Raw genomic sequence first — 27418 nt, 5'->3', positions numbered from 1 at the left:
CAGAATTTTGAAAATGGTTGACCGCACACCTACACTCCAAGTACTGAGAAGGCTGAGGCAGGAAGATCACTGCAAGTTAGAGGATGGCTTGGGCTGCATAGTGCATCCAAGACCAGCCTGCATAGTGAGACCCTATATCCAAAATAAACAAGGAGGCTCCAGAAAGAAAGATCAAGCAGAGACTTTATTACACTAGCGCACACAGTTTTGTGTGTGTGTGCTAGGCAACTGACCGGTATCCTTAACCCATGACTCTGAATAATTGAATTAACCATATAAGGGGTTGTTTTGTTGTTTTTCCTCACACATTTTTCTTTTGTAAATTCTTAAACCTACAGGTAATTTGAACACCTATAGCAATGAATACCCATCATAGTAGATTCATTTATGTTTGGCATTTCATGTAGTTTTGTTCCCCCACAAATACATTTTATCATGAACTTTTAAAACATTGAAAATAAATTGCAGGGGTGATGTTCCACTGTTAAACAATTGGTATTCCTTTTTGTTTGTTTTTTTGGTCGGGTGGAGTCTCACTATAAAGTTCAGGCTGGCCTCAGAGTCACTATGTAGCCTGGGGTGGCCTCAAACTCACAGCAATCTTCCTGCTTCAGTATCCCAACCATTGGGACTGCAGGTGTGAGCCACCATGCCCAGTTCGTGTATCTTAAACATAAGGAGTGGGTGGTGGGTTACAGCTCAGTGGTAGAGCAACTGCTTGGTGTTTATGAGGCCCTAGGTTCAATCTTCTGTGTCTCCCCTCCACCCCCAAAAAAGGAAATGGGACATTGTCCTGCTAAAACCATAATATGATTATATTAACTGAGGATATTTGAAATAATAATGTGAAATAATATCTATTTTCTGTAGAAAACCACAATTCTCCATGTTGTTTCAAAATAGAATATGGTGCTTTCATTCAAAACTTCACTGAAGGTAGGTGTGTGTTTCTTTATGGTATGGAAACTGAAACTGAAGCTTTGTGTTGACCTCAACTCTTGGCCCATCTTAAAAATCTTTATTTTTTATTTTGGTGTTTCAAAACAGGGTCTTGATATATATTTAATGCTGACCATGAACTCACGTGTAGCCCAGGTTGGACTGGAACTCCCGGTGATGCACCTTTCTCAGCTTCACAAGTGCTGGGATTGCAGGCATGTACTACCATACCTGGTGATTTTTAAATGTTTTTTTTTGCAAGAAGGTAGGATAATACACTTAATTAAACAAGCTACGCTGAGGAGGTTTATGAGAAAATCATTAATGAAACAGGTTGTTTATGTACATGTTAGTGTCACTGATGCTTATTGATGCATTGGTGCATATTGGTGCAAATAGTGCACATATTAAGTACCTCACAGGGTCAGAACTTACACATTCTGAAGGCTGGGTAATTGTTTTACAGATATGTTCCTTAATGAAGAAAAAAGAAAGCTTTCATGGAAACACACAGCTAAAAATAGAAGTCAGAAATTACTCTCTTGGTCTTACCAATGACTGCTTCCACCCTTTCTCCTCAAGAAAATGTTGAACTGTAGCAGGATGGTCAGGAGGTGGCTGATGAAAAACATCAAACAGTCTTCCTGTGGGCTTCTAGTGTACATGGAGACACAGCCAGATACACCTCTCTGATCCTGCTGCAACCATCAGAAGGCATACTTCTTGGAGACAGCCTGCATGGGCAAGGACATGGAACCAGATCCACCCCTGCATACCAACCACCACCACTGGAAGGCTTGCTTCCTGCACACAACCAGCAAGGGCAGGGAGATGCAGCCAGATATTAGCATTGCCTTCAAGTTGCGATTGGAGATGCTTGCTTCCTTTGTGCAGCCAACAACCTCCAGGAAAATTAGAGATACACACTCTTGTGTGTCTGCCACCATCAGGGTGAGTCCCAGTGTAGAAGCAAAGGCTGAGAGAAGCAGCAACCCTGCCACTATACACCTCTGGCCATTGGGAAAGCCTCAGTGTAGCTGTATGTGTCTGGAAAAGCCTGTCACACACCTTGATACCTCCTGTGGAGCTTATGTTCAGAGAAATCCAGAGTCTGTCCCATTCCCCTATACTGTGGAACATCAGCCAATGTGGGAAGTTCCTGGGGCTCCACAACCAGCCTTGTGGAATGAACCTAGAAGGTAAACGCGAAGGAGAAAAAGGCAATCTCAAATCTCTAACCCATAAAGAACAACTCTGGGAGATACTGTTATCAAAGAAAATGGAAGTCACATACATGAAATCTCCAAGAGTAGAGCAAGTGAAGTAAAGAAACAATTTCATGAGGCTATAAATGTAATGAGATCAGAAATAATGTGTTAGATAAAAAAGAAATCATAAACAGAATTAAATAATTGCTGAGCATATCTAAAGAAGACAGATAAAAAGAGAAGCATAGGAAAGTCATGCAAACCTTGAATGAACAATACAGGAAGAAAGGGTGTACAATGTATGAAACATATTCAAAAAGATATCCAGGAAATTAAAGAATTGGATGAAAACTGGCAAAACTGCTTGAAAGATACTGAAGATGGACTTTCAGACCTCAAAGATAAAATTTCAGCTAGCAATCCTGAAAGGAAAGATCTCTTAAAAACTACAAGGAATCATGAAATAATTCAATGACCTGCTCCATCTAGTTCCTCTTTCCATTTCAGAAATTATTTTGAGTGTATATGAAGATTAAAACTCCAACAAGAATGGACTATTAACAAATACTATTTATAATTCACTGACAATATATGGAAACATTAAATTCAAATAAACATTAAATTCAAAGGTGTTTTAGAAAAGAAAACTGTGAACACAGCACAGTGTGAACAATTAAGCTATTACATTTTGGTAATAAATATTAAGTATTGATAAAATTTCTAAATTTCTAAAATTTCTAAAAGTGTTGAAAATTATTACTAGGCAATAAATATGTTGACCATGAGTTGATGAAAATTCTGCAGAATTCACAGCAAGACTGGATCATCATTTAACAAAACACCATGTTGGCAGTGTAAAGAAAATCTCAAAGAAACAAAAGATGGAGTAAAGAGGACAAGTAAAAAATCACAAATCATATGCCTAAAAAATATAACAGATTCAAAAACAGAAGTATGGAGCCAAAGTTTTGGCCATTTAATTCAACAAAAAATGATGTCTTATAAAACATTTAGTGGATTAAAATATTTTAGACAAAATTATTTGTTTTTGCATTTATGATAAGTTCTAAAAACAACTCAGGTGTAAATATCAGTAGAAAAATATTGTGAATAATAATAAATAAAAACCAAGAGAAAGACATGTCGATACAAGTCTCATGTTAGAAAATGAAATTTAAAGAAGACAAATAGAAAAATTTCAGTAAGTACTGCTATAAAATTCACTGTACTACTCTACAGAATTTTCCTGAATTTAACAAATAAACTTTGTTCATTGCCATTTTAAATGCAAGAGCATTTGGTATCATAAATACCAACGGGATTTGTAAGAAAGGAAATGCAAAACCGAATATCAAAATAAAACTGAGTCAGCATATTTAAAGTACACTAATTCTTAAAGAGGAAAAAACATAATGGGATACATTAGAAATTTATTTTTTTATTTTTTTAAAAAAATTTAATGATTTTTTAATGAATAAGGGAGAGGATGAGATAAAAGGGGGCATAACAACATAACAATACAGGTTAAAGCATAACACTTTCAGCAACCTAGTGCTTCACCACCAAATAACCCGACTTAATAGTAGTTACCATAGTGTCTTCTTCTTTGAAATATTTGAATATAACTTCATATGCTATAGCATCAAATATATCAAGACTGTATAACACCATTCAAGTGGATGAAAGCATTCTAGAGTATTTAGAACCAGCTAACAGAAAAAAATGATCAATGGTTTCAATGTTAATTCTTTACCTGTAACAATTTTTGTTTATACTACCACATACGATAAAGTCCAGCAAGTTACAACATAATAAAATCAATGGAGACAGAAGAACCATAGTTTGGTACGGCTTTAAGACAAGATGTTATTAAATCAGCACTAGCTGTTATTATGTCTTATTTTCTTCAAAGTGGCTGTTCATTGCATCACCGGCCATGATATCAAACAGCCCAGAATAAAGCCATTCCAAGTAATGAGTGACAATTTTATAAGGCTTCAAGGGCATATAATGGGGAATCATGGTTATCATGTACTTTTATATATTTGATTCATTTCCTACACTAGGGAAACTATTCAGAGTTCGCAGGTGCGAGCTTAATTTAGTTCACTTATGAGTATGGTTTCAAGCTGTGCCCATTTATTGATAAATACCTCAATGTGATCCTTCTTTATAGCTGAGTAGTACTCCATTACATAGAAGTACCACAGCTTTTTTATCCATTCCTCGGTTGATGGACATTTGGGTTATTTCCATGATCTAGCAATTACAAATTGTGCTGCTATAAACATAGGTGCGCATATATCACTTTGGTATGATACTTTCAGTGCTTCTGGGAAGATGCCTAGTAGTGGAATAGCAGGAACAAATGGGACTTCCAATCCCAGCTTTTTGAGAAATCTCCAGACTGACCTCCACAAAGGTTGTACCAGTCTACACTCCCACCAACAGTGTAGGAGAGTTCCTTTTTCCCCACAACCTCTCCAGCATTTGTTGTTGTTGGTTTTCTTGATCCTGGCCATTCTTTCAGGAGTGAGATGGTATCTCAGTGTGGTTTTAATTTGCATTTCCCTAATAACCAATGATGATGAACATTTTTTCTTGTATTTATTTGCCATTTGTATTTCTTCCTCTGAGAAGTGTGTATTCATCTCAGATGGCCATTTTTGGATTGGGTCTTTGAATTTTGGGGGTCTGATTTTTTTAAATTCTTTATATATTTTAGACAAAAGTCCTTTGTCTGACGGGGAGTTCACTAAGATCTTTTCCCAGTTTGTGTGTTTTCTTTTCATTATGCTGGAGATTTTTTTTGACTTACAAAAACTTTTTAATAAGAGGTAGTCCCAATTATTGATTCTGGGAAGTATTTCCCATGCAGTTTGAGTCCTGTTCATGAATTCTCTACCTACCCCTATGTCTTCAAGGTTTCTACCTAATTTGTCTTCCAATAGATTTAATGTTTCTGCTTTAATATTCAGATATTTAATCCATCTAGATTTTAATTTACTACATGGTGATAGGCTTGGGTTGAGTTTTAGTTTTCGGCAAATGGAGAGCCAGTTTTTCCAACACCATTTATTAAAAAGACTATCGTTCTTCCAGTGAACCTGCTTGGCTCCTTTATCGAAGATAAGGTGGTTGAGTGTGTTTGTAGTTGTGGTTGTATCTTCTAATGTATTCCATTGATCCTCTGCTCTGTTTTGATTCCAGTACCATGTTGTTTTTACTACTGTTGCTTTGTAGTATAACTTCAAGTCAGGGATTGTGATGCCTCCTGCCTTGCCTTTGTTGCTTAGAATTGCCTTTGATATTATAGGTCTCTTCTGGTTCCAGATGAATTTTAGGAGTGATTTCTCTAATCTACAAGGTATGTTAATGGTATTTTTATTGGGATTGCATTGAATCTGTATAACAGTTTTGGGAGAATGACCATTTTCACAATGTTTATTCTTCCTATCCATGAACATGGGATGTCTTTCCATTTTCTGAGATCATCTTCAATTTCTTCCTTCAGTGTATTATAATTTTCCCTGTATAGGTCTTTCACTTCTTTTGTAAGAGTAACTCCTAAATATTTCATTTATTTTTGGTTGCTAGTGTGAAGGGTGTGGCTTCTCTTATTTCTCTTTCTGTGATTTTGTTGTTAGTATATAAGAATGCTATTGATTTCTTGTCGATGTCCGCTCCCGGCCGGCAGGAAGGACACACGACAAAGTCTGGTAGTGGACAACCTTTTCTTTTTAATTTCCTTCTCCGTACAGCCTGCCCTGGGTTCTCCCAGCTGAAGCCTCCTCTGGTCCGCTCCCCGCGGCTCCTTTTGTGCTTCAGTCTGCCCCAAAGCCTCTACCGGTCCGCTCTCCGCGGCTCCTTTTGGGCTTCTACTTCCGGGCTTCTACCTGGCTTCTTCTTCCGCCCAGGGGTGGCACCGGTATATATACGGGTACAGTGTCCAATCATGTTAAAGTAAGCAAGGCAAGCTGATTGGCTAACATCATCAGTTGCCAGGCAGACTATATTGTTGAGCGGGTTGTTTACGCGGTAAGCAGGAAACTAACATATTCGATGGGAGGGGTAATCTACCTCAGGCTTTGCTCTTTACCACAGGCCGCACGTCCGCCGCGCAAGGCGAGCTATCACAGACGCGGCTCCCAACATCTCCCCCTATTTTATTTTTTATGAATGTGCGCATCGTAGCCCTTCCTGGACTGGGTGCAGAGGCTTATGCCCTATGTGTAGGCCCACCGTAGGTCCTTGGCTTAGACCCTGGTTGGCCATGCCATGGTCTGCCAAGGCCCTGAGGCCCTCGTCCTTTTTCTAGGGCCAGGCACAAACTGGACGGAACCTGGATGCACACAAGCTTGCACTCATTTCCTCTCCGTAAAGAAATCCCCTCGGAGAGAAATTTAGACCTGGGCAGCATCTAACAGTCCAGCGGCTTACGTGCAGGATGGGGTAGGGCCTGGCTTAGGTCGAGTCGTGCTGGGGAGGCACGCTCTTACCCGTCATTGACTCACCTACCCTGCTGTGTATTGTCACCTTATGGAGGAGAATGAGGGATGCCCGCCATATCTAGACTCGGTCGTGGGCCAATTGAGCAAGCCATGCATATGCCTGAGGATCTTCTTGTCCATTTCGGGCTACCGCTATTTCTATTCATCTTATTGGTTGGTCTGTGATGGATCTCCAGTAGGGCAGGTCTGATCTTCAGTCGAGGGCTTTGTTGCCCGTGTCAGTCTCTCCGGTATCCACAGTGGTTCTCGTCCCGGTTCCTGTGGGAAAACACAAACCGCGCCTCGGTTCCAGCTGACCACTGGATCCGGGCCCATCCATTGTCATGCCATAGATAACCGCGCCTTTGGAGGCAGGCCTTGGCTTACTCCCCCTTTTTGTTTTTTATTTTTTATTTTTATCTTTTTCGTTTTTTTTTTTTTTTTTTTTTTTTTTTTATTGGTACCAGGGATCGAACTGGCGATTGCCTGCTTACAAGGCAGGCGCTTATGCCACTAAGCTAAATCCCCAGCTCCCATTTCCTCGACCGGCGTTTTTCTCAGCCTGCTCGGCAGAGAACTCTGCGTACCAGGCTCGCCAATCCAGGTAACTGCCCGAGGGCAGACACGCCTTTGCCAGCTGAATCCAGTCCGCGGGGGTGAGGGGCCCAGAAGACAGATTCTCCAGCATGGCAATGGTGTAAGGCGCAGTCGGCCCAAAGGTTGTAACTGCATTTTTAAGTTCTCTAATCTGCTTTATCTCAAAAGGCTCCCATACATTGCGTCCCTGGCCCATAGCTACTTGTACAGGAAATATCCCGTAGGGGCCACTATCTATCCCAGGTGGATGTACCTCATGAGACAAGCGTCCCCCCTGCCAAAGCCGCCTGTAAAAATACCGACCCGCCGGCGGCGGAGCATAAGACAGCGGCCGTGATTGGGCGGAAAATGGGGGCCCGTGCATCACTTCCTGTTCTGGCAAAAGGGGAGAGAGCTCCCAGGCGGCCGCCTCGTGGCGAGGAATCGCCTCCGGAAACGGCCCCCAAGGTGGGGCGGAAGGCTTCGCCTCCCTCTCGCGCCGGGGAGCGCTCAGGAGCTCTCTACTCCTCCGCAGACCAGGTTGAGCAGAGCGCAATTCGCGGGGCAACGCTGGAAAAGAACCCTGCGACTCCTTATTGAGCGATTTAGGCTCCTGACAGCTGGTCTCTTTGGCCTCCTTGCCATTCAACTTTCCCTCGTCCTCGGAGTCAGACGACTCCGAGGCTAGAGCCCCGTCCTCCTCCTTAGCATCCTTGTTCCCCTTGACGGACCCCTCTCGGGAGCTCCCTGACTGGGCCTGCTCAGATACCCTGCGTACTTTTGTAAGCTCTTGAGAGCTTTCTCCACAACCACCCTCGCTCTTAGTGTTGCTACCTAACATGTTTCCCATCTTTTAATATGTTACTCACCGCGTGAGGCCCAAGGAATCCGCCACTTACGCGTGAGCCTGAGGGGAGTCTAAAAGCCCTGTAGGTGCGCGCCACCCAGAGCCCAGGCTTATCCCCAACTCACCTGTCTCGCAGCTCTGTACTGGAGCGTTGTCCACTTCCACGTCTCGGGGGTGATCAGTCCCCGGGCGGGCCTCCAAATGTCGATGTCCGCTCCCGGCCGGCAGGAAGGACACACGACAAAGTCTGGTAGTGGACAACCTTTTCTTTTTAATTTCCTTCTCCGTACAGCCTGCCCTGGGTTCTCCCAGCTGAAGCCTCCTCTGGTCCGCTCCCCGCGGCTCCTTTTGTGCTTCAGTCTGCCCCAAAGCCTCTACCGGTCCGCTCTCCGCGGCTCCTTTTGGGCTTCTACTTCCGGGCTTCTACCTGGCTTCTTCTTCCGCCCAGGGGTGGCACCGGTATATATACGGGTACAGTGTCCAATCATGTTAAAGTAAGCAAGGCAAGCTGATTGGCTAACATCATCAGTTGCCAGGCAGACTATATTGTTGAGCGGGTTGTTTACGCGGTAAGCAGGAAACTAACATATTCGATGGGAGGGGTAATCTACCTCAGGCTTTGCTCTTTACCACAGGCCGCACGTCCGCCGCGCAAGGCGAGCTATCACAGACGCGGCTCCCAACAATTTCTGAGTATTGATTTTGTACCCAGCTACATTACTGAATTTATTTATTATATCTAAGAGTCTTTCAATGGAGTTTAGGGGGTCTTCCATATAGAGTATCATATCATCTGCAAATAATGACAGTTTAACTTCTTCTTTTCCTATCTTTACCCCTTTTATTTTTCTCTCTTGTCTAATTGCTCTGGCTAGTACTTCCAGTACTATATTAAATAGGAGAGGTGATAAAGGACATCCTTGTCTTGTGCCTGATTTTAAAGTAAAGGCTTTCTATTTTTGGCCATTTAGTATGATACTGGCTGTTGGTTTGTCATAGACAACCTTTATTATAATGAGGTAAAGACCATCTATTCCAATTTTCTGTAGAGTTCTTATCATGAAAGAATGTTGGACCTTATCGAAGGCTTTTTCTGCATCTATGGAAATGTTCATGTGATTCTTACTTTTGGCTTTATTGATATGATGGATTACGTTTATTGACTTACATATGCTGAACCATCCCTGTATGCCTGGGATGAATCCCACTTGGTCATGGTGTATAATCTTCTTGATGATTTGCTGCATCCTGTTTGCCAATATTTTATTGAGGATTTTTGCATCTGTGTTCATTAGGGAGATTGGTCTGTAGTTCTCTTTTTCGGTTGGGTCTTCCCCGGGTTTTGGTACTAGAGTAATATTTGCTTCCAGGAATGACTTGGGAAGAATTGCTTCCCTTTCAATTTCATTGAAGAGTTTAAGGAGTGTCAGTATTAGGCCTTGTTTGTATTTCTTGTAGAATTCTGCAGTAAATCCGTCTGGGCCTGGGCTCTTCTTTGTAGGTAAGGAATTAATTACATGTTCAATTTCATTGATAGAGATTGGGTTATTCAGCAGTTTTACATCCTCTTGATCTAGCTTTGGTACTTCATATGTTTCTAAGAATCTGTCTATTTCTTCTGTGTTATCAAACCTTTGAGAGCAGAGGTTTGCAAAATAGGTGTTGATGATCTTCTGTATTTCTATTGAGTCTGTAGTGACTTCACCTTTTTCATTTCTTATTGCATGGATTTGAGCTCTTTCTTCCCTTCTTTTAATAAGGTTGGCTAGGAGCTTATCAATTTTATTTATTCTTTCAAAGAGCCAACTTTTTGATTCGTTGATTCTTTGGATTGTTTTCTTAGTCTCTATCGTATTGATTTCTGCTCTGATTTTTATAATTTCCCCTCTTCTTTTGGCTTTGGGCTTGACTTGCTCTTCTTTTTCTAGCTGTTTGAGGTGTAGCATCATGTTATTTATTTGTATTCGTTCTGTTTTCTTGATGTGGGAGCTCAGTGCAATAAATTTTCCTCTGAGGACGGCTTTCATTGCATCCCATATATTCCGGTAAGTTGTATCTGTATTTTCAATTGTTTGTAGGTATTGTTAATTTCTTTTTTAATTTCCTCTGTGACCCACTGATTACTCAAGAATGTGTTATTCAGTTTCCATGTGTTTGTGGGATTTTTGCAACATCTTTTATCGTTGATTACTAATTTCGTGGCGCTATGGTCCAATAACATGTAAGGGATAATTTCAACCCTTTTGCATTTATTTAAATATGTTCTGTGAATTAGTATATGGTCTATTTTAGAGAATGACCCATGTACTGCTGAGAAGAATGTGTATTCTGTGGTTGTTGGGTGGAATACTCTGTATATATCTATTAAGTCCATTTGTTCACAGGTGCAGTTCAGTTCTTTTATTTCTTTGTTGATTTTCTTTTTGGTTGATCTGTCCATTGGTGTCAGTGGTGTGTTAAGATCTCCTGTCAGAATTGTATTACTACTGATTTGGTTTTCATTTCTGTTAGTACTTGTTTTATATAAGTGGGTGCTCTGGAGTTTGGTGCATATATATTTAAGATGTTATATCTTCCTCTTGGAGTTTTCCCCTAACCAGTATGTAGTGACCTTCTTTATCCTTTCTAATCATTATTGGCTTGAAGTTGACTTTTTCTGCAAACAGAATAGCTACCCCAGCTTTTGGGGGAGGGGGGTTCCTGTTGCATGGAATGTTGTTTTCCATCCTTTGACTTTGAGTCTGTGAATATCCTTTTGAGTTAAGTGGGTTTCTTGTAAACAGCATATGGTTGGATTTTGTTTCTTGATCCATTCTGCCAGTTTGATTCTTTTAATTGGTGTATTGAGGCCATTTATATTAACAGTAAGAACTGTTATAAATTGGTTTATTGTTGACATATTATCTTTCTGGCATTGCATGTTTATCTTTCTGCTCTGTTCAACTGTCTGCTTTGTTTAGTGGTTTTTTCCTAAATGTATCTAGGCTGTCTTTCAGTATTCTTTGCAGGGTTGGCTTGGTGATCATGAAGTTTTTCAGCTGATCTTTGTCATGGAAGTATCATATTTCTCCATCAAATTTGAAAGACAGTTTTGCAGGGTACATCAGCCAAGGTTGAAAATCATTTTCTTTTAGGATCTGAAACACATCACTCAGTGATCTTCTTGACTTTATTGTTTGTGCTGAGAAGTCTGCTGTAATTCTGATAGGTTTTCCTTTATAGGTGATCTGTCTTTTCTCTCTGACAGCCTTTAATATTCTATTCTTTTGTTCAATTTCTGAGATGGTCATTATTATATGTCTGGGTGTAGATTTATTTTGGTTGTGACTATTTGGAGATCTATATGCTTCATTAATCTTGATATCAGTTTCCAATCTCATGTTTGGGAAATTTTCAGCTATTACTTCTCTAAATATCCTCTTGACATCCTTTATGTTGTCCCCTTCTTTTTCATTTATCCCTATCAATCTTATGTTGTTTCTCTTTGGGTTGTCCTGTAGGTGTTGAATTGTTATTTCCTGATTTCTTGTTATTTTTAAAAGATCTTTTCTTTCCTGTTCACTTGTTGCAATCTTGTCTTCACGGTCTGAGATTCTATCTTCACATTCATTGAGGCAGTATTTACAACTTTCAATGGAGTTTTTGATTTCCTGTATATCTCTTTGCATCTGTTTTATGTATTCTGTTTGCTTCCTATACTATTCATCCAGGAATTCTATCCTTCTGTTTAGTTCCTCTAATTTTTTAACTGCCTCTTCTTTAGCTATGTTTAGCATCTGCTTCATTTCTTTTATCAATTCTTCTTTCATCTGAGAGAATATTTCTAGTTTGAATTCCTTCACGGCTTTCCATACTTGCTTCTTTATTTCGGTTACCATTATTTCAGGTATTTCAGTCATGTGGCATGAATTTTCTTCTATGCACATGGCTCCTGGGTTTTCTTGGGATGTTTGAGATTGCATTTTAGACTTTTTGTTTTGTCATTTTCCTGTATTTGGAAGCTTCAAGTGTTCTTCCAGGTATGGGAGAGAGATCCACCAGCCTGGGTTGGGGTACCCTGCGATGGCCCCACTCACTGGGCCCAGTAGGGAACTATGGCCTGCTCCTCAGACCAGAAAGAGTGTCTCAGGCTGGGCGGAGCTCCCAGCCGATGCTGCCACAGTCTCTGATCTGGCCTGGTCCCTGGGTCTGGTAGAGACCTGGCCTGGGTCCCCAGGTCAGGGCGAAAGTTCCCGCAGGCTGGGCGGAGCTCCCAGCCACTGATGTTACTCTTACCCTTCTGGCCTAGTCTCTGGTTGGTGGGGAGCCTGTCTGGTCCCCCAAGTCAGGGAGAAAGTTCCCGCAGGCTGGGCAGAGCTCCCAGCCACAGTTGTTACTCTCACCCTTCTGGTCTGGTCTCTGGTCCAGTGGGGAGCCAGTCTGGTCCCCCAAATCAGGGAAAAAGTTCCTGCAGGCTGGGCGGGGCTCCCAGCCGCAGCTGCTATAGTCTCTGAACTGGGCTGGTCCCTGGGTTTGGTGGGAAACCAGCCTGGGTCCCCAGGTCAGGGCGAGAGTTCCTGCAGGCTGGGTGGAGCTCTCAGCCACAGCTGTTACTCACCCTTCAGGCCTGGTCTCTGGTCCAGTGGGGAGCCGGTCTGGTCCCCCAAGTCAGGGTGAAAGTTCCTGCAGGTGGTGGTACAAGCGCCTCAGTCACTGCTTTTGCAGCCCGGATCTTGCTGGAGTTTTATTCTCTCCCCCACGTAACACACCATGTCAAACTACACCTCTGCCACGTCACTCACCAACACTCCGCTTCTCCCAGCCGCCTGGGCCACAGGCCGCAGCAGCCGCTGCTGACTAAGGAGTCGCAGCCCTGTTTTATTGTTAAATGTACTCAGCCTTCAGTTAGTGAGATGTTGAATAGCAAGCTTCTTCAGCAAACGAGCTTTGAAGAGCAGGAGAGCTTCCCAGCGGAGATCGCTTTAGGTTATTCACCAACTGCTGCTGCTGCCTCTGGGCCGCACTCCGGGGCGCCACGCTTGCCTGCCACATTAGAAATTTAATAACCTGAAAAAATTTATCATAATAAAAATGACTGAAAAGGACAAGTCGAACACAAGGTAAAATTAAGTACAAAAGTCAAACAAAAACAAAAAGATTTATGAAAAAATTTGTAGAACAAGAAATTTCCAGACTATTATGCAAAATCAAAAGGTAATTTTTATAGTTGTTATTAACATTAAGACTATCATAGGAAAAGGTAAGAGTCAGTTGTTTACTGATGTAGACTCCATGTTTTTATCTAATAACTAACCCATAAAATGTTGCAGATTTGTCCTGGAAGCACTGTACTTTACAAATGATATTTTTATTTTTATTTATTTTTATTTTTTTTTAAATTTTATTTAAGGAGAAAAGAAAAAAAAAGCAGGGAAAGGGTACAAGTAATACAGATTTACAGAAAAAAATGAACAGTAGGAAATCACTAGTTAATGGATTACATATTGTCATCTTAGAAATAATTGTTCAAGTCACAAAATTAAAGCTTGTAAAGTGGACATTCCATCAATGATACTGCAAACAGTTCTGTTCATTGATCCAATAAAACTCTGTGATATCATTTTCTATCTTATACACTTAAATATACATGCAGTTATATAGTTTGGAGCACTTTCTTTTCCTCTCTTTTGTACCATGACTATTACGCATTTTGGGTTTCATTGCTCCCACGGTTCTTATTGCTTTTTTGGAAGAGAGTAAAACCAAATGTGACATAACAGAACAGAATCAGTCAAGTCAAAAGGGTGGACATAATTGAAAATGTAAAAACATAATACAAGGTGATCAACAATGGTTACCATAATGCCTCCCGCTATCTCTAATAGAATTGCCTATATCGTTAGTTATAACACAATTGAACAAAATAGTAAAGAAAAAAAAACCGACAAAACCAAAACATTGGAGACATTGTAGGTCTTCAAAAGTAGATAAAAGTCAACAAGAATGGGCGTCATAATGAATCTCATTATCTTCACAGCTGATGCCTAAACTTTCGAACCTGATACTATCCAGCAAAACAGAATAAGGGAACATCAGTTGAAAACCAGATGGTGAGAGTAATACAGGGCTTTAAATCAAGGTAATGAAAAGTCAAAGTGGGTTACTATAATATATCCTGCTATTTTTTTCCTTTAATTAAAAGGATAAAGATAAAAAAGTAAATAATGGAGTGGAGATTGAGAAAAAAAGAGGGCATAACAACGAAACAGCACAGATCAAAACATAACCATTTAAGCAGAATAGTGTTTCACCACCAGATAATCCTAACTTAAAAGTAGTTACCATATTGTCTCTTTTTTTGAAATCCTTGAGTACAACTTCGTATACTGTAGCATTAAGTATATCAAAACAATGTAAAACCATTCAAGAGAATGACAGCATGACAGAGTATTTAGAATTGATTAACAGAAAATGAACAATGGTTTCTGTATAATCTCCTTGTCTTTAAAAGGTTTTTGCTTATACTATCGTACATACTAAAATCCAATAAGATACAGCCTATTTAGACCATTGGAGACAGGACAAAAGCTAGATGAGACTTCAAAACAAGATGATACTAAATCAGTATTACCTATTAAGATGTCATTTTCTCCAAAATAGCTGTTCCTATCATCCAATCTTCTCTGCCTCATTTCTGTTGAGCTCTTTTTCTGTCAGTAGCTGTCAGTTTGTCTTCTTCATTTTGTTCTCTGCTCCATTCATTGTGGCCTCTCTGCCATTATTTCTGGATTCTTTGTATTTTTCTTTTTTTAGAATATCCTGCAATACTCTCTGTAGAGTTGAATTGGTGGTTGCAAATTCCCCCAGTTCCTCTTTATCCTGGAAGCACCTCATTTTTTCATCAATTTCCAGGGACAGTTGTGCAGGATATCTCAATCTTGGCTGGAGATTATTATCTTTCAAAGCTTGAATTATTTCCCCCCACGCTCTTCGTGATTTGATGGTTTGTGCAGAGAAATCTGCTGTAATTCTGATGGGTGTTCCCTTGTAAGTGGTCTGTTTCTTGTCTCTTACAGCTTTTAATATTCTGTTCTTGTATTGAATTTCTGGAATTTTTATTATTATATGCCTGGGTGTTGCTCTGTTTGGGTTGTAGGTAGCTGGGGTCCTGTATGCCTCATACATCAGAGTATCTTTACCTTTTGCTAAATTAGGAAAATTCTCCTGGATTATTTCTGTGAGTAGCTTTTGTAGTTCACTTGTTTGTGTCCCTACTTCTTCTTTTATGTTCTTAATCCTTAAGTTATGGCTCCTCTTATCATCTTCTTGTCTTTGTATTATTGATGTTTGTTTCTTTGTTATTTTTAAGAAGTTTTTCATTTCATTCTCCCATATTACAAGTCTGCCCTCCAGTTCAGATAGTCTGTCCTTAGTTTCTTTCAAGCTGTTATGCCAGTCTTCTATAGACTTCTTCGTATCTTGGTAGTCCCTTTGAACCTGCTTCATGTATTCTATGCTTTCTCTGTTTTCTCCATCAAACAATTCTCCCCTTTTTTTCTGTTCTTCCATTCCACCACCTGTTTTTTCTTGGGTGGTACTTAGCATTTCTCTAACTATTCTGCATACTTCTAGCTTCAGGTCATTGATAACTTCATTCCTGAATTGGTCTATGAGGCTCTCTATATGGTGCCTTATGTGTATTGGTGCGGTGTCTGCTATTGCCTGTTTCTCAGAATTGGGGGCCAAGGAGCCTTTCTTGTTGCTGCCTCTTCCCATGCTGCCTCTTCTTCTCTGTTCCTTATATATGCAAGCTTATATAAGAGGCCCAGCTTCTCTCCCAGTCAGCCACAGCCTGATCGAATTGCACCAGCTAGGTGTTCCCGCTCACCGCTGCGCACCAGGGAGTTACAGACCAGGCAGCCTATGCGTCTCCCCTCCCGGCCACCGTCAGGCTCTGGGATCTGGGTTGGGTCAGCCCACCAGGTCCGCCGGCAGCGTCACGCAGGCCAGGCACTTTTCACCAATCCCGCCCGAGAGGGGGATGTGTGGCTGGAGTCGCCACCGCGCCCTGCTCCCACAGGACTGCTCAGGCCCAGAAAGTCCTCTGCTGGAGTCAAACTGTGGTAGAGTGTCAGTTTCTCTCACTCACCTCACCACAAGTCAGTGCACGCCTCCCTGCCATTCGCAGATTGCCGTTCTCAGAGCTTCTGCGTGTCTCTCTCCTTGCCGAGCCACTGTAGAGGCAGCCAGCCGCTGTGCGGCGGGAAACCCAAATCGCGGCTTACAATGGCGCGGGGTCCAGCCTCCACACCGAGGCTTTTCTGTTCATGTTTTAGCACCAGGACTGCATTCCAAGTTGGTTTCTCTCAGCCCAGTTCGCTCCTGAGTCAGCAGAGCATATCTCCACCTGCTTATGTCTCCTTAGTCCACACCATTCCTGGCTTCTGAGCCGAGTCTTTCAGAGAGCCTCCGGTAGTTGCTGTTGTCTGTCCGCCATGTTCTCCCGGAAGTCACAAATGATATTTTTAAACTAAGAAGGTTTATTATTTACCAGAACGTGTTTTATCTCTGAATCCATGCAGAGAATTTCTCTCTGGTCTTAACAAAATAATATAGCACTTAGGGGCAAAGATGCAGCCCAGCAGCCCTGCACCAGAGACCAAGATGGAGAAGACCTCCATGGCCACTATCACCTTCCCCTTGCTGCTGTGGTACATGGGGAGGAACGTGACCCACACACTACAGAACACCAGCATGCTGAATGTGAGGAACTTGGCTTCATTGAAGGAGTCAGGCAGGTTCCTGACTAGGAAAGCCACAGTGAAGCTGAGCATGGCCAAGGAGCCCAGGTACCCCAGGACACAGTAGAAAGCAGCGAGGGAGCCCTTGTTGCACATGATGACGATGTGACCATGTTCAGAGTGTGCATCTGTGTCAATGTAGGGTGGGTTTGTCCCCATCCATACTCCACATAGAGTGAGTTGGATCATGGTACAGATGGGGATGATGTAGTTTGGTGCCCCTGATACCAGCAACTGCCTCATTCTTCTTCCTGGAGCAGTGACCTTAAAGGCCAGCACCACAGTAATAGTTTTGGCCAAGACAGTGGAAACTGCCACAGTGAAGACAACTGCAAATGTGGTCTGCTGAAGGATGCAGGTTGCTGTATTGGGTTGACCAATGAAGAGTAAAGGGCAGAGAAAGCAGAAGATGAGGGAAATGAGCAAGGTATAGCTGAGAGCTCTGTTATTGGCCTTAACAATGGGAGTATCTTGGTGCTTTACAAAGAGCCCAAGAACAGCAGCTGTGAGAACAGTGAGACTCAGGGCTGTGCCGGCCAGCATCTTCCCCATGAGGTCTTCATGAGCCAGGAAAGTCACAGACTTTTGGAGGCAGAGATCTTGCTGTATCGTGGCATAGTGGTCATCAGAACACTTCACACACTGCTCCATATCTACTGAAAAATTTAAATTCTCATTAGCTGAAGTTCATTAATTTTCAATATTCACTCAACTATTCATAGAATTTCATAGGTCTTCCTAAGAATACTTGTGCTCTTTTGTTTCTGTTTCATGTTTGTTTTTCATTTAAAATAACTTTCTTTCTATTTCTAGACAAGAATCTTGAATACAAGACCTTTGTACTGAGTTACAACTCTTCCTTTAAAAGTTTTTACGTTTTGAAATCATCTTAATCACAGAGTCGCCCAGGCTGCACTCAAGCTTGTGATCCTTTTGTCTCAGCCTCCTGGAGTGCCTGTATTCCAGGGCTGCATCAACATACCCAAGTTTTCATTTGATTTTCTAGACACTGACAAGGGAATGTTATATTGACAGTATTTCCCAATCAATCTTTTCTTTTACAGTTCTATATTTTCGAAGGACAATAAAAGTATAAACCTATCTAGAGCTAACCCCTGAAAATTCATGCTTTACAGATTTTTTCAGTGAATAACCACTTGAGAAACCCAAATAATTTACCATGTTCTAGCACTATGATGAGATTTACACTGTAATGTAGGATATTTTGCTCCACTCCATGAAAGTTGAGGCTTTCTTGAAAAATCATGCTGCAGTTTGTATAACAATTACATAGTTTATATAAAACAAATTGTCAAATGCTAACATCCTCCACTGTTGAACATTTACATCCATGAACTTGCTTTCTTCAATTATTTCAGATTTGTTATTTAGACAGATATTTTTGGACTTGTACAGGAGAGTGCTCTGTACTTTCAGAATACTTATAAATTTTACAAGTATATCATTAATACTTTAAGATTTCTTAAGTATGAATTCATGTAATGGGTAATGACTCACCTACAGCAATAGATTACTTTTCACTTTATGTTCCATAACCATTGGTTCAATTATTAATTTCTGTGTGCTTTATACTTACAAACCAACACTATATAAAATTACCCCAAATATATTCTTTTTTCTCATACTTAATTGGTTTTATATGTTTTTCTGAGTGTTTTGTATCAATAGGGACATGTAACATATCTGGTGGGAGTAATAAGGCGTATTCTGGTGGGAGTAATAAGGATTATCCTACTGTGACATTTGCCTTCAGAATTTAACAGCAAAATGTGTGGTTTACTTTGGGGTTGTATAAATGTCATTTAAAAGATGTATGCAGTTTCTTCCTATCTTTAATTTATTAAGTGTTGCTTTTGTTTATAAATCATGGAAAGGATTTTGATATTATTAAATTTTCTTCATTCATTGATACCATTTCTATTTTTTAAAGACATAGTACACTAAATTATATTTAATAGAATAAATTTGGCCATGGATTCCCTATTTAGAATATGTGTAAATTTGGAATAGAATATGCCAATTTAGTTCCCAAAGGAAAGTGGTCTATAAACTTAGCTTATTGTGATGACATTGTCATCTGGTGGTAATATAGTGTAGCCTTTATTTCTCCTTTTAAAAAAATTATGTTACATGTTTTCAGTACATAATGAGTCCATTCACTGCAGGGAATTGGTACATGTACATAATACTTCATAATTCTTTTTCTCTTTCTCTACTGTCCTTTTATTGTGCCAGCTTCTAATTCATTTATTTATCTTATAAATCCTTATACATTTTATTGCTATACATACATATATATATATATATATATATATATATATATATATATATCAGATTAACACAAGACTCCTCAGACAAATAACATATAAGACAGCTATCCTAAATCAACACTTTTTGATAAACTGTCCATGCTGTATTACAGTAACTCTGTCTCCCTTTCCTTTTTCCTCTTTGTTACTTTTCATTATGTTTTTACATGTTGAGTTTTTCAAATGAGAGATACCATGCCATATTTCCTCTCATGTGTCAGATATACTTCACTTTCATTATGGTCTCAAGGTGCATCAGTTTTCCTACAAATGAGTGAAGTTAATCCTTCTCTGTGAAAGGGTAGTAGTCTACAGAACTCACGGGTTTTAGGTATCCTCTTAACATAACTGATTGTGTTATATTTTTGTTTGTGTGAAGGAGTTGATGTAAATTAGTATTGGTATGTTGCTTTAAAAATTAAAATTTCACCACTGGTACACCTTTTTCAGTTTTGAATCCTCATAGCATTTATTTTTATATTTTATTAGTGCCTATTAATTTTATGAACTAATGTTTCATTATAATATTATATATATGTGTGTGTGTGTGTGTGTGTGTGTGTGTGTGTTTGCCAGCCTTTCCTGCCCCTACACACCTTCCCATCTACTCCTTTCCCTTTCTCTAGTAACAGACTCTTTTCCACTTTATACCATCTATCTTGATCGCACATATCAGGGAGGATGTATGATACTTCTCTGCATGAGTCTGGTTTATTTCATTTTACATGAGGATCTCCAATTTCATTATTGTTCTGAAAATTTCATAATTGCATTTTACTTTATGACTGAATACATTAATGTATATATAATAAATCTATATTCACTTTCTAATGACATCTTAGAGTGACTCTGTATTGGTTACTATGCATTGTGTACAATGAACATAAACATGAAAGTACATCAGTAGAATGCTGACCGATTCCTTCATGCATACTTCATTCCTACTATGGATGATATAACTAGGAGTAGGTTAGAAACAGTTTCTTTAATACTTAATCCATATAAATATTTTGGGGAAATATTAACTTAAGAATCCATATGTGTTAATAGGATTTGGTCAATTTGTTTTATTTTTCCTTAGAAATCTTTTGCTATTTCCTGTAGTTTGTGGGTTTCAAGCAAACATTCAAATAGATTGATATAAAACAGTGAACTCTAAACTACATATTCATAAGGAAAATTTCCATAGATCTAAAGAAATGGCAAAATAATTTTTAGCTATGATATTATTGTTTTTGAAAGGTGTGTCAATTTCTAGTGTATTCATTGTTGTCAATTTTTTTACTAGAATCAACTTTGATTCTGTTGAGATCTTTATTAGTGTTTTAATTTCTTAAACATTCCTTTTATTTTGTTGCTCATATTGCATTTTTGTTTCAATTTTCACTTTATTACTTAGTTTTTAAAAATATTTCAAATGCAGAACTTTTTTTTCAATAACTGAATATTCATAGCACATAAGTATAATATGATATACGCATTTCTCACTAAAATAGTTTTTGCTTCAGCTTTAATCTTTGATAAGTCATTCAAGTACAGGAGCTTGTTAATTTGCATTTTAAATTATTGTATGAGAAAAAAATTTTGAAAACTGTTACTCAGAAACTAGAAGTATAAACAACTTAACGGGAATGTATCACACACTGAAACTCCATAGAGAATACATATCCAAGTTAATGTAAGTTACATCATCAGTCTTGAAATACTTCAAACCAAATTTGAAAGCATACTAAGTAGGTTGCAAAATGAAATCACATGTTTGCTGTTAAAGCAAATTAGAACATATGCAGTATAAAGATGGGCAGACAAAGCTCCTGTGAGCGGTCATGGGCTAGGATTAACTATATGGTAGGCATGTGTTTGGTGGGTCATTAAGAGTTATCATGAAGGTACAGGCTTACTAGTAGTGTGAATACATAAGCTTGAATTACCATGTCATAGTTTTTTGTCATGTCAAGTGTTTCAAAAGTCATTCAAAAATTATCAGGTGCGTGATTCGGTAAATTTTCTTTCCACTGTCTCTATTCTCACCCTAATATTATCTGTGTTTTAAGGACACAGAATTTATTTTTAGCCTTTTAATAATATACAAATGGGCATGAGCCATTTGGGCCACTTCTGCTAAACAAAGAATAATGTTACCTTACTTCTTCTTGGTATAATAATGAATGAGTCAATTTCTTATCTCTGCTACAAAACACCTGCCATGGAGAACATAGAACAAGGGATTTTACTGTGGCCCAGATTTTCATAGTCAGCGGACTAAAGGTCATAGTCAGATGTTCATCCCAGGGAAGCAAACAGCACAAAGAGAGATACACCAAATTGGTGATGGGAGTCTCCCCCTGAGAAATGTCTCTGACAGTCTCCTAAAAATAGAGATCCCATCACTCATTCAATCTCTTAGACTGAATTCATACCACCCAGCAGCTCTGTGGCAAAAACTATGATTCAGGATGTACGTTATTTCCCCTATTGATGTGTGACTTCTGGTACAGCAGAGATAACATGCTAGTAACTGATGTCCTAGTGTACACCAGGCATGCACCACACTAAAGATCTATCTCTGTCTCAGGTCAAGCAGAGTCTCTGAGCACCTATCTGAGCACCTACTTTCTGTCAAGATCAGTGCTAGATCCTGAAAAGTAAGAAAATTGTGGATCTTCATCTCTAATGTAATTAAAATGAGGTTTCAATCATGTGCATAGCTGTTGTTTAACAATGCTAGTGTTAAGCTTTATGGTGAAGATGGAACTCATAGTTGATAGGGTAGGAGAAGCATTTTCATGTGAAAATGTTTTCAGTAGGTCAAAAAAGCAACTTGGAATAGTTTTGGAGTGTTTGTGTGTCTGTGATTTTAGCTACACAGTAATCTGAGAAAGACTGGTGAAAAGTTGCAAGATTTGTCTCAAAAAAATAAAAACAACAAAAGACATGGAGATATGGCTACATATGGAGGAACCACTTGGTAAGTTGTGGGAACCTGCAAGTTCTCACCAATGTAAGAAGTCCTCACCAATGTAAGAAGGAAAAGGAAATGCAAAAAAAGAAAAAGTTAATCTATACATATAGTACATATAGAGGGAGGGACAGAGGATGTCCTGAGTTGAACAAATAAATTTCCACCTGACAGAAGAAATAATTTTGTCATTATTGGCCTCTGGAACTCTTTTTTCCATTTTCTGGATGAATGGGGTGAATATGAAATGAACATGGAGAATATCTTCCTAAGACACACTCTTACCAGTGTCATTGGTGATCTCATTCTCTGGGCAGGGGGTGCAATCAAAACAACAGGCAGGTTTTCCCTCCTGAGAGGTCTTCCTGAATCCATGATGACAGCTCTCACTGCATACAGAGTAGGGCATCTAAGGACAAAATAAAGGTTGCTGAGTTCTTAGAAATGTATCAATCCTTTAGAACTTGAAAGAAAATCAATTTTATTACACAAATATTACATATATGTATGTGTGAGTGACATATTTGACAACATAAAATTTATAGACATTTATAAAATATAATTAAATAAATATGCCCCTTTCCAATGCATTGGAAAACTAACTATCCAATGAGAAAATTGATGGAATTGAAATTGAGAGTTTTAAATGTCATAGTTTCCCATTACATAAAATTTGGCATGCAAAATCTGCAGCAATATTTTTTATTTATTTTTACTGAAGTGCTTTATAATTATATCCAATGTACCTCTGTAATTCCTGTGGCCCACTCAATCATATCAGATAAAGACAATTGTTGGTCATGTGGCACATGTGGGTTAAATGCTCCCAATTTGACCTTAAGTCTAAGGCCTTCTGGGAAATTCCAAAAGTTGAGAATGTCATACTGTACATCCACTTTGCTTCTGTCATTCAAATTCACTTGGTCTCCAGCAGGATTGTTAAATTGAATGTTCTTCAAAATTGGGTTGAGCTAAAAGAGAAATCACCCTTTGCTGAACAGGACTCCATGATTAAGACACAAATGAACAAGGAAAAGCTCCTAATTATCTTTAATTTTTATTACATTGTGCAATATGGACACTGGCATTTTATAAAGTAGAATAAATGAAGTGTCATGGAAGACAAAATATCTCATTTTTCTTAAAAAAATGATAAATCTCAGGAGAAAAATTTAATCCAAACTAATTAAAAAATTTTTTCATTCAAGTTAGAAAATAAATTCCAAGATATTTCATTAGTTTTATGGGGCTGGGAATTTAGCTCAGTGGCATAACACCTGCCATGCAAGCAGGAGGTCATGAGTTCGAAATCTGGTACCGATAAAAAAAAAAAGCAAAACAAGATATTTCATTATTTTTAACTTGCAGGTTCCCACAACTTACAGTTGCAAAATGAAGGCTTCACAAGCAAAAGACACTGCAGTATGAAATGAGAAATTCAAGATAATACACTTAATATAGAGTTTAATGCTATTTAAACTCAAGAATATAATTACTTCTTTTATACTAGGCAGCTTATGAAAAATACTTAGATTTGTATAATAAATATGTTATCTGAGTGGACACATTCATGCTTTAGAGAAAAGCAATGATCTGGTCTCCTATTGATTTTTTTGATACCAGTGTTTTCTTACTAAGTGACCACTCGAACAAAGCTCATAATTTACCTCCTTAACAATGACATGGTGTGGAATCACTTGTGTTTTGGATAATGTTTTCTAAACCTCTCAGGCACCTTGATTTCATTGCATGCCATTATAAAAAAGGATGCTTTACCTGCCAGGGGGAAAATATTGTCACTTTCTTGTTTCCCATCAATGACATTTGTGCTTGTTGAAGAAGCATCTCATGCAGGGCATGGGCCACAGCATACACAGCATTGTGTACATTGTGACTCCAATCAGTCATGGTTGGGTCAAAATGATTTGCAGGCAGATGCACCAGCGAGGCATTGGGTGTGCAGTCTTTCAATGAACAGTCAGCATCAGAGAATGAGCAATGGAAATTGCTGAACCAAAATCTAGTGAGGTAAAAGTCTTCTGGGTATTTGGAAGGGTTGGCTTCTTGGACAAAAGTTTTGAAATCAGAAATTTCTTCATGATGATTAGAAAAAATGAGTGTCCCATGGAATGAATTGAGGATGAAGTTTTTCCCAGTCATGTCAGCATGCCACTGTGAGTTGGTCACCCAGACTTTTCCTGTTAATAAGTTCTGCTCTATGTTATGGTTCACATCATTTAGGAAATCAGTGTCATAGTAAATGATCACCACATTCACTTGTGAAGTTTCCTTAGTCAAAATAATGTATTCCTTTGCAGATGCCATATATGATACAAGATGAGTTGAGACCATTTTCACAAATGCTACACAGATTTTGTTCCTGTCCATCTCCACTCTCACATCTGAGAGAAACTGAAATCCTTTCTGACCTTCCATAATGACCAGTCCCACCCAGGTCCATCTGAAATGAAGCAGCAAGGAAACCATAGCAAGGGCCAGAGATGTGTCCTTAGGGGCTGCCTGATAGATAGAAGGAAACTGTCCATTGTCTCTTAGCACAGGATCAAAAGACCCAAATGAAACCTAAAAGGAAAGAAAATTGCAAGGAATTTAAGGAGAGTGTTGACAAAGCACAAGTACAAACCTGAATACTAAATAATGGCAGGAAGGCATAGAAAGAGATACTATTGATCCAGTCTTTCTATTCATCTCCATTCACTAAGACTTTCTAGAAAACAACTATGAGGCACAAGTTTTTAGGAAAAATTTTTGTTTCTTTCTCCCTCTATTTTTCTGTAGACAAAATAACTTCTGAGCAAATCACTAAGTCTGTCTGAACTTAAGTATTGAAATTTCACAGTGATTAAGGTGTGTTTTAACCAGGAGCCTTCTGCCACCCTATTTAATCATCTCAGAATGTCTCCATGCAAGACTTCATTTTATTTTTCCTAATCTCACTCATGCTTACCTGTGGAAACTTGTAGAGCTCCAGCAGGGTTCCAACTTGAGCAGAAGCTGCCCATGATGTTCCTGTTAACACTGCTACAGACTTGCTTTTTCTTCTACAGGAGTAATTAGGGATGTCATTCTGTCCTGTGAGCAAAATGAGGGAAGTCTCCAACATCCTCCAGTGACTGTAAGGAAAGTTATGGAACTCATATCCCAGAGATATGTTGGGTAAAAGATGAGGATTCTTGTTGATTTGCTCTATGGCAAATAGGAAGGCTAGAACATTCTGGTAGCTATTGGGCACATGCCTGCATAGAGAGCATAGAGACCTTTATTGTAAACACTGAATCTATTGCATTCTAGTGCCAAAGTATCTATGAACTGAATGCTCAGCTTCCTTCCCTAAATCCATGTTTTTCAAACTGAGGCATAAATGTGACAGTATTAGTGGTCTTCTTTTGGGAATGTTCTTAAGGCTAGATGAGAACTGAAGGAAAGATTTCTAATGACTAAGGTAATAGGCTCAAAAATTTTAGGACAATTGCATCTTCTTGCTATAGGAATATACATTGGCCAGACAGTCACTGATAAGCTAAAAAAGATTATCATTTTTCATTTACTAAATCAAAATTTAGATATCTATAATTATTTTCAATCACTATGTTGAGATCTATTTTTATATAGCAGGCAAAATTCAGATGATATCCTAACTGTGGCTATACCAGCAGGAAATTAATTCCATCTTTAGGAGAATTGGTCCCCATGCAGTCTTAGATTTTATACTTAACATGTACTAAGCACTTCGTGCAGCTTGCAGAAGTGGAAGTGGAAGTAGCAACAAAGAGGGAAACTGATGTTAAAGGAAACCTGTGACACATTAGGAAACTTGCCTGGGAGGAGAATACCATCAAGGAAAAGTTTGAAATTATGTTACCTAGCCCTCTGCCTCATCAAAGAAATGCACCTGAGCCACAAAGTCAATGCAGGAGGTGTTCCAGTCCTAGAGTTACATTATACTAAAAAGCTATGTGATAAAAACAGCATGTTATTGGCAAAATCAGACTTGTAGGTTGATTAAACAGAAGAGAAGATGCAAAAACAGCCCAAGGTACACTTACCATGTTATATTTGACATGGATTAAATCTCTTCTTTGGATGAAAGATAGCATATTCAATAAATGCTGCTGGGAAAACTGACTATAGACATGGTAATGGTTGAAGTAGTGCAAAGACAAGATATATAGATATAGATATAGATGATATAGATATAGATATAGATATAGATATAGATAGATCACAGAAGTTACAAAATTCAGTATTTTGAGGAAATACATGAAACAAAATCAATTGAATTATTAAAACATAATGTAAATAGAGCAACATCATGTGTTTTGCAAAGATCCATTGAGAGCAGTTGATTAAGGTAAATATTAAGGAAATAATATTCCCCTGCATGATCCACTACATTATATTTGTAGGTCAATATTTGATACTAAAAATAAACATTTGTTTAAAAAATATACATAGGTTTGAGCCCAATTTGCTTCTCAGTATTTACTTACTTTAATCAGAGACCATGCATATGTATATTTCTATACTACACTCTAATATCTATCAAAATTTTATCTATAAACTTCCTCTTTATAAAGACATGAGAGAAGAAACCACTTAGAAATTTAGGAAGTTACAAAATGTATGAAAAAATGAATTTTATTGATTTTACAGGATATATCATGGAGGCACATAAATTTTCTAGAACATCTTGATGTATATGTCAAAATATTATGTGTAAGAATCATGGCTTACAAAACCATGGAAACAATATGTCTGACTCCACATATAGTACATATACATGGTTGAAGAAAAACCTAATATATCATTTTGACTATTTTAGTTATTAGAGCTACTGCATTTCTGAATACAGAGACCATCTCCTCCTATAAAATATTAAACTTATTTTTGCAATATATTATTGATATACAGAGAAAATATATGCAATTTTCTTTCAAAATTTGTTTTCATTTTGCTTCTGGTTTTAGTAAAACTAAATACTGTCTCATGTTTCCCTTAGTACTTTTTCCCACTATGTAGTTAAGTCAGCCTGGACACAAAGAGTTGTGTCCTTATTAAATAAAATCCTTACTAGTCTCAAAAAATGCAATGATTATTTTTAAAAGGTTTCAATGAATTGACAGTAGGGTTCTCTGGCCCACCCACTCCATATTCCCACCACTGTATCATTACCTGAAAAAATATTCCATAGCATATAGCAGAATTAAAGCTCAAGGAATTTTATGTCAGTAAGGAAAACAGATAACAGAATTTGAAAGCACACGGGCC

At 38.7% G+C, this 27418-nt stretch overlaps 1 protein-coding gene across 1 annotated transcript in view; it reads right to left on the bottom strand.

Moving 5' to 3' along the window:
• Positions 1-12944: 12944 nt before the first annotated feature.
• The window catches only part of LOC100714069 (vomeronasal type-2 receptor 116-like), a 41424-nt gene continuing 26950 nt past the window's right edge, over positions 12945-27418 (bottom strand). The window contains exons 2-9 of the mRNA XM_063258668.1: positions 25098-25386; positions 23906-24712; positions 22876-23100; positions 22415-22538; positions 16602-17493; positions 15614-15628; positions 14545-14557; positions 12945-13106 (exon numbers count right to left, since the gene is read on the bottom strand). Coding sequence (XP_063114738.1) covers positions 12945-13106; positions 14545-14557; positions 15614-15628; positions 16602-17493; positions 22415-22538; positions 22876-23100; positions 23906-24712; positions 25098-25386 — 2527 coding nt within the window. The remainder of the gene's footprint in view (positions 13107-14544; positions 14558-15613; positions 15629-16601; positions 17494-22414; positions 22539-22875; positions 23101-23905; positions 24713-25097; positions 25387-27418) is intronic.

This window comes from Cavia porcellus, unplaced genomic scaffold, assembly GCF_034190915.1.
Source record: "Cavia porcellus strain 051 isolate PalLab524CR breed Dunkin Hartley unplaced genomic scaffold, mCavPor4.1 scaffold_11, whole genome shotgun sequence".
NCBI classification, from domain to species: Eukaryota; Metazoa; Chordata; class Mammalia; order Rodentia; family Caviidae; genus Cavia; species Cavia porcellus.
The sequence above is the reverse complement of the archived record's forward strand: the minus strand, read 5'-3'. Positions and strand labels throughout refer to the sequence as shown.